Source organism: Cajanus cajan, chromosome 3 (assembly GCF_000230855.2).
Source record: "Cajanus cajan strain Asha chromosome 3, NIPB_CcT2T_4, whole genome shotgun sequence".
NCBI lineage: Eukaryota > Viridiplantae > Streptophyta > Magnoliopsida > Fabales > Fabaceae > Cajanus > Cajanus cajan.
Genome location: NC_138519.1, coordinates 72,960,612 through 72,969,432, shown reverse-complemented (window position 1 = coordinate 72,969,432; position 8,821 = coordinate 72,960,612). Strand labels below are relative to the sequence as shown.

The window sequence follows — 8,821 nt, the reverse complement described above, 5'->3', positions numbered from 1 at the left end:
TATCTAACTGACGAATGACGATCGAGTCTAATATGTGCTTTCCCGTTGCCTAAACATTGTAATCTTAATGTAAGTGGTATTGAGGAGGATTTAATAGTTGGTCAAAAATATTCTTAATGTACGCAAATTAAAAAAAAAACTATAAATGCATTTTTTTTTAAAGAAAACTATAAATACATAAATGAGATTATTAATAAGTAACAAAATTAAAAAGACTTTAAAGTCTAAATTTAGATTCTAAGATGCAATTGTTCCTCGATTCATCAAACTCGTATATACATCTGCAAGTTTCTCTCATAGCTTTTACGTTGGATATTGGGCGTGCGGTTTGCAGAACGCACGTCCCTGGCTTTTTGTGTTTCTTTCTCCAAATATCCGTGTTTAAAGGTAAAGGTTCATTTTTTCATTTCTTATTTAAAATTATATTCCTTTAATTTTCTTTTCAGGATTTGTCTCAGTTTTTTTATATTTATGTAACAGTTTCCAGGTTTCAGTTTTGTTGCTGTAATTGTCTTCTTTGATAATATGTGTTTGTAATCGTGAATGACATTATCCGTTTTGTCTCAACATATATAACTTAGATATTTAATAATAATGGTCAAGGTTCTGAGCCATATAAATATAATTTATTGAGGTTCTGCCATCTTTATTTGAATCAAATTATATTTATGGTTATTTTCTTTCTAGAAGGACATATTATTTTATCATCTTGCATACAACATTATAATTGTATTTTTAAATCTGATATTCATATTCAAATCTTCGTTCATTCAATATTTTATTCAATACCTGTGGTTAACACTGCTTTTACTTTGTGAATCTCTATATTATTTGTTTATTCCTGTTTTCTAGTTCTGAAAACTGTTTTTAGTATTCAAAGCTTGTCCATTTTTTATCTTCTTTGAGGGGAAGTAGAAGCCAAACCTTCTTGTGTTGGTGGTCCCGGTAGTAAGTCCTAGGGGATTAGGCAGTGAAACCGTTGGTCAGCCATGGAAAGGAGAAAAGCCTTTACCACCTTTAAAGAATCTTCAAAAATGTCCAAGATGTTTGAAACTATTAGCAGTCTAGGAACCAAGAACAAGAACAAACAAATAGTCATGAGAACTCCAAGTATAGACAGTGAAACTTCATCATCTAACCAATTAGATCAAGAACTCAAAATAGCCGAGATAGAAAATTCATTACATAATTGGTCAATACCCATAGTTAAAAAATGTGAAGTATATAAGCAACATAGTATATGGTCAATAAGTCAAGATGAAATTCATACGCTAGAATATAGTTACCCAGGAACAAAAACTAACAAAATTCTTAATTTAATTGAACAAACTTTATTAGATGAACACATCAGAAAAGGATATAATTTTATGCATCTAGGATTAATTCAAGTAGCTGTTAAACCTAATTACAGATTAGGTATAAACAGCCCAATATTATTATTACTTCGAGATATTAGGATGAAACAATTTCAAGATTCTATTATTGCGATATTAGAAAGTAATTTACATGATGGTCCTGCCTTCTTTAACTGTTACCCAAACTTTTCAATGGATATTAAAAATGAAAAGACAAGTAAATCATTAAAATTATATGTAAAAATTCCTGATGAAATATTAGATGAAGAATCTGGTCCAATACAAATTATTGTTAGGATATATTATAAAATTACAAAAATTGATTATAATTATAAAGCACTTAGGTCTTCACCTAAGAATGAAACTGTATTAGTTGAAGCAAATCTCAAAAAATCTTCAATACAAATACCTAGACGTCTTAGTCACGCAGAAGTTATTTCAAAAATTCCAGAAGATTGGCTATTAGAAGATATCATAGAAGAACCAAAAATTTACAATACTCAAATTAGAGAAATCATTCAAGATGGAACAGACATTAGGTTAAGACTAAATAGATCAAAATCCTTTAGAAATAATTTACCACAAATGATTTTTAAAGGAAATAATGCAAGACATTCTGTAGACGGATCCACTATTAACATAGATTTAACTAAATTAGATATTAATTCCAAAATAACAAGACCTGTTTATGAAAATGTTAAACATGAAGAAGAGGATTTTAATCCTTCTGCTTCTGATTTCAATTCAGTTATCAATACTATTACAAAACAAGAACCATTTAGAATTGATAAAGAATGGATTAATCAAGATTTTAAAGCAGATTATAATAAAGAATTAAGAAAATGGTATTTTTCGAATTTTTCTCAAGAAGAAATTATTAAATTTAGAGAATTGTATTATTCTTATATGGAAGAAAATGAAATCAATATTTATTTCTTTGATTGGTTTAATACTTATAGCAAAGAAAATAATATTATTAAATCAATAAATCCTTTAATAAAAACTAATAAAACTTAGAAAACAATAGATAATAAAATTATTATTTCTGAATATCCACCTATGACTACGGTTAAACTAGAAGTAGAAAAACAAGAAATAGAGGCAAGTCCTTACAAAACTATTAATGAATCAGAAAAAAGATGTTAACAAAAAAGATATTAAAAAAATTCATAATCAATTAAATTTTTCTAATAGTATGTTAGAAACTTTGTCAAAACAGTTAACAAGGATAGAAGATAAAGAAATTCCTTCTTCAAGCAGTAGTATAGTTTCAAGTATCCCAAAACCATTAGTAAAACCAATATATCAGTTGAATACACATATAGATTCATTAAAATTAGGAAGTGAGAGTGAAGAAAAAATGGAAGAAATTAAAGATTTATTATCAAAATTAACGTTAGGAAAACCGTCAATAAATACCATAGATACAGATGATTTTACCATTAATAAGATTAAAACTCATTATCCAAAAACAAGAACATATTACCCTAGACCATCTCCAGCGGACGTTCTCTATGAAGAACGAGGAGAATATGTACAAAATAGTTATTCAGGAAGTGAAATGATTGAATGGAATATAGATGATATGAGTGAACAAAGTTTATTAGATTATATATATATGATGTCTATGGCAGCCAGTGCCTACAAAAGAAGAGGAAACTCTGATAAGGCCACTACCTTAATTATAGTTCAAGGGTTTACTGGCCAACTTAAAGGTTGGTGGGATAATTTTTGGATACCTGCTGATAAAGAAACAATATTAAATACCGTAAAACCAGAAACTAGAGAAGGTTTATCCTCGTTATGCTCCTTAATGAATTTGAATTCTTATTCAGTTTAGAATGTTTGTCACCATCATCAGTTCTTTATATATCTGTGTTCATGTTGATTTTTAATATCCCTGTCAATGGCCAGTTTCTTGTATTATATAAATTCTAATTTCTTCTGTCATTTTATGGAGTTGATATCTGTTTTTCCAGATCATGGTAAAGTTAAAAATCAGCTAAACTTCGATAATACTTTATTATTCCTTTCCTTCTTATTTTCTTCGTCATATAGATGATTATAATTTGAAATTATATTGTACATACAAATGCAACATGAATGTATTATGTATATACAACACTAAAATACACTTAAGAAATTGTATTTAAGTTCTGTTGTATTTTATATTCATGTAAAGCCTTCAGTTCTGAGTTTATTACCCTGCAATGTGTCAAGACATTCATCACATTGGCATGGTCATTTTGAAATATCACTTGAAGGTAGTGACAGTTTCTTGAAATTTCATGGTTTTTAGGCCTAGCAATAAATCTCTGATTACTGATAACACTCTAAGCATTACACCTTTACAGATAAAGACCAATGTTATTAAGCCAAAGTAAATGAACATAGAGGTTATTGAGCTTTTTCTTTTGTAGCCATACTTGGGAAAAAATGGCTTTTCAATCCCCAGGAGGAATGTTGGCACTATCTCATAAGCATGATTGGCTCATTCTCCTGCTTCTTGCTGCTATTGATGGACTCTTGAATTTGATAGAGCCATTCCATCGCTATGTTGGGAAAGACATGATGACAGATCTTATGTTTCCATTCAAAGAAGATACCATACCTATGTGGGGTGTCCCTGTAAGTACTTGTTGCCATCATGCCAATAATCCATGGAGAAACCTCCTGATAATTATATGTTATAGTTTTAAGGACACAAAATTAACTTCATGAGGATTTTTGCTGCAGATCCTCTCTATTATCATCCCTATTCTTATCTTTGTTGCATATTACTTTGTCAAAAGGGATATCTATGATTTACACCATGCAACATTAGGTATTCTCTTCTTTCGGTATGTTACGGTTTTATGTTAGGACAAAACTTGGATACAAAGTATAAACATTGTTAGTGTTATTTTCCAATCATAAATAGAGTTTTCTCTTTCAATAATGTGTTGATATATAATGAAATATTTTATTATACACGAGGTGAAACTCTAATTTTGATTGAAAAAAAATAACATGACAACACCTACTTTTGTCTTTATGATTTTGACTTACCTGTTTTTTATATCTCACTGGATTGACTTCTTTATTTTGGAACTCAGGTCTCATGTTTGCTAGCTTAATCACTGGTGTTATCACAGATTCCATTAAAGATGCTGTTGGTAGACCACGACCAAACTTCTTCCAACGGTGTTTCCCTGACAATATACCTGTGTGTTTTCTTCTTATTCTCAGTGTTTGGTAACCTTTAAGGTCCTTTGAAAAAACATTTTTTGTTTTCTTTTCATGTTTTTAGGAGTAACCGTACAAAAATATGTCACGTTGTTTTGACTTTTCAAAAGATTGGCATAATGTAATATTTCCTGTAAACAAAGAAAAAACATGGTGCCCTTTTGTAATTATTTATGAAAGCAGGAAACAAAATCCAAGAAATGTTCTCTCAAACCAAATAGACCCTTTAACTCCTCAACCCTTCCTATTTTCTTGACTCTGGCTTTTTCTGTCTGATACTGATTGCTTAGATAACCTATTTGAATTGGTTCATGCAGGTGTTTGATAAAGACACTGGTGATGTTGTTTGTACTGGGATTAAGGCGGTTATAAAGGAAGGATACAAAAGCTTTCCAAGTGGACACACTTCATGTAAGTAATAGAATATGGATATCTTGTCAAAAACATGGGTTAGTTGTTGTTGATATGAACCTAATCTAGAAGGTTGTCTAAGCTCATAATATGAAAATTATCAGTTGTGCAAGATTGCTTTGTTTATAATTGAATGTTTTGGTTCATTAATAAATGCAGGGTCCTTTGCTGGTCTTGGTTTCCTTTCTTGGTATTTATCAGGGAAAATTAGAGTGTTCGATCGTAGGGGGCATATTGCGAAACTATGCATTGTCTTGCTTCCTTTGCTTGTTGCTGCTCTTGTGGGAGTTACTCGAGTTGATGATTACTGGCATCATTGGACTGATGTCTTTACTGGAGGCCTTATAGGTTACATGTTGCTAGTTACAATTGTTATCACAATGCAATGGATTATTGCTTCATTTGAAATTTATTTTCAGCAAATTAATAATGCATGTTAACTCCCTTTGATTTGTTGCTTCAGGGCTTACCGTGTCTACAATATGCTATTTGCTACTCTTTCCCTTTCCTACTCTTCAACATGGTGAGAATTCTTGTCCTTTATTATTTCATCTTTGAATTTCAAATTTGGCCTTCACGTGCATTTTGTTTTTTAAGTATATTGTTAGACTTTTTGACAAGTGCATCAGTTATCATAAATAGTAAAAAGAGTATCTAATTTTAGTACCAATTATGATAATTTAGAGAAATAGTTTGTTTAAAGAATTGCATAAAAATATATAAAATAATTAAGAGTTTAGAACAGGTAACAATTTAAAATTTGAAATTAATTAATAAGAACCGACAAATATTGATTTTATTAACCTTTCTCCCGTAAATCTTCCCTAATTCTCATTTAATTTTAGTAATTAAACAATTAATTCAACCGTCTTTGAATTTATTTAACTCTAATTCCTTAGGTAAGAGATTGAGTTCTTCAATAAAAATTTGAATTCCTTGATAAAGTTTATTATGCAACTCGTATTAAGGTAAAAGACTTAAAAATTGACTAGTAATATTATCAATGGAAAAAACCTTTATTGAACGAGAACGTAGGGAATTACATGGGTTTCAATAGCAATATCAATGTCTAACAACGGAGAATTAACTACTCATGGTTAAGGAATTTGCTCACAAGTATGGACGAAAATAATTAAAGGATCTGTGATTATAAAATATCACTGTCACTCTCTCTAACCTCCATGAGTAATCTGAAAAATGAATTGTCTTCTATTTTTTTCGAGCCCTAGTTTTATAATGTTTTGAATGGCTTTTGATATGTGCAAATTCACTAAGAACAACAAGGTTTGCTTGTCTAAGCAAGCTTGATGAAATGTCTAAATGTCTATGTTGGATTTGCTATGTTAGCCCGCTTGGAGCACACATATGACTTACTTGAGTGACCCAACATGATTCTCCACTAGGGATGGCAATGGGGTCCCATGGGGGCGGGTAATAGTAAATCTGCCCCCGCCCCAGTAGATGAAAATTGTCTCCATATCCACCCCATATCCGCGCGGGCATCCGTTGAGCGGGTATTCATGAATTTCTTGAATATCCACGGATATTCATGGATATCCATGGATATTTATAAATTTTTTAAAAAATTAAAAAAATTATATTACAAATAATTTTAAGTCTATATTTAATGTCATTGAAATATTAAAAATAAAAATTTAATGTTAATTTTGAACTTGTATTTAACGTTAATTTTGTTGAAATAATAATAAAAATGTAAGATAATCAATGATTTAAAATACATCAATCTTACAAGTTAAAGTCTCATCACAAAGCTACAATAATTCAATCTCATAATTCCAAACGAAAGTAAACAACTTAAAATACATAAATTTTATTGCTCCAATCAAAGCTAGAAAATTAATCAAATTATATCCAACATAATTCTATAACATGCTTAACACATGTTGGTAACTTCCTCAACCTCACTTTTGTAAGAAACTAAGACGAGAGAGTGTACTTTTAGGGTTATGTTGTACAAGAATAATTAGGATATTTAAGTAATATTATTAAACGGGTACCCGCGGGTATGGATATCATCATACCCGCCCCCGCCCCATTTATAAACGGGTAAAAAATTATCCGTCCCTATTATTCGCGGGTACCTAATTAGCCTATCCATTTATTATCCGTAGCGGATTTTACCCACAAATACCCGCGGGTGCGGGTATTTTTGCCATCCCTATTCTCTACCGTTGTCTTCTAAGTTGACTCACTCAGAACGTCTAAGTGACTCGCTTGAGCAAGCTCTTCCTTTTATTCCAAGGATGTTTTTTAAGTTGGTTTGTTCAAAGCACCTAGGTGGCTAGCTTGAGTGAGCATGGAATAGCTCAGAGCTAGCTTCCCTCTCACTCCAAGGGAATGCTCCCAAATCCCAATTTTTAGCTCCTTTTACCATTTCTTCTTTGTAATTTAGCTTCCTCCACTCTATATCTCAAAACTAACAAATAAAACTATCAAAAATACATATGACTTAACAACTCTTTTCAACCAAATAGAACTTAACTTAAATTACCTATTTTTTACAAAAATAAGACTTTAAAGCATGAGATATGTTTGATAATTGCCTAAATGGGATAAAAGGTCTTAACATATTTAATAATTATCATGCATTTTGAAAAAAGTGCAACACAAAGACTTTTGAAGAAGTTATAGGAAAAATGAATGAGATACAAATTATTTTGATTCTTGAGACCTTTTTGATTGAGTCACATGAATCAATGATAATACATTTAAGTGAATTAGAATGTAAACCATAAATTGTTGATGTGTTATATTAATAATCGACATGAATTATGATGTGACATAAATGATGACATAACATAATATACCATATTGACATGTCATATCCATAATTAATATATCATGTCAACAATCAATTAACAAAATCAAACAATCAACTAATAAAGTGAAAAAATATGCAATACTTTAAAAATAAGTGACAAAATTTGTAAAAACATAAAATATGAGAGATAAAATAGTACAATTATACTTAAACTAAACCTCTCACAAACTTTAAAAATCAATTTATATACCTCAACTTTCAACTTCTTTATATATCTTTTCTGTAAATACATAGGAAGATTTTTTAGAATTTGACATTTTTGCTTTTAAAAAAAGTTTTAAAAACAAGGCTTTACAATTGAAAACTTCGTACAAACTAGAAGCTAATCTAAATTGGGCATCAACCTATGTTTTCTTAACTTTTATTTTCTTCCAAATCTGTAGGTTGGGCTCCTCATGCATTTTTTCATATGATGGGAGAAAATCAATGTTCTTCCCAACTAGGAAACCAATCTTCCATTGTATCAAGGCTAGATGAGTATCCCCTACAATTGGAGCAAATGGAAAATGGGACAAGATATATGTGATTGCTGATTTCTTTTACCAATTAACAGGAGATTATACTATATGCTTCTTTGACTGAATGAATAGTTAGTTTTGGAAACATTGGGCATTGTTATGCCTAGGTATACATCTAATAGGCACATTCACGATTGAAGTTTCCTTTGGTCGAACTTTTGTACTAATATTCTCCAAAGTGAAAGATCCACATCATGTTTTACATAATGTGAAATTTGAAGCAACTTTTTCAATGGTACATAGATGAAGTAGAAAAATAAAGTGTAGAATTAAGTGGTTCCAAATGATTTTTAATCAAAAGATATATCATTTAAATTTGAATGACCGACAATTTTTTTAATGTAATTTACTAATTTACTCTTTTATAATAATGTCTATTCCCTTGAAGAATGAAGATGATGTCTGATTTTTGGAGTTTAGTGTTGCGGTTTTTGTGGAGCTAATAACCAACGACTACAACGGTGGTTCTG

At 30.3% G+C, this 8,821-nt stretch overlaps 1 protein-coding gene across 1 annotated transcript; it reads left to right on the top strand.

The window, feature by feature from the left end:
* Window positions 1-254: 254 nt before the first annotated feature.
* On the top strand, window positions 255-8,589 carry LOC109806654 (putative lipid phosphate phosphatase 4). The gene is made up of 8 exons (XM_020369126.3): window positions 255-387; window positions 3,776-3,983; window positions 4,092-4,179; window positions 4,451-4,560; window positions 4,898-4,991; window positions 5,151-5,339; window positions 5,455-5,514; window positions 8,217-8,589. Exons 2-8 carry the CDS (start codon window positions 3,792-3,794, stop codon window positions 8,357-8,359), a joined length of 876 nt encoding a protein of 291 aa, XP_020224715.1. The 5' UTR covers window positions 255-387; window positions 3,776-3,791; the 3' UTR covers window positions 8,360-8,589.
* The last annotated feature ends 232 nt before the right edge of the window (window positions 8,590-8,821 follow it).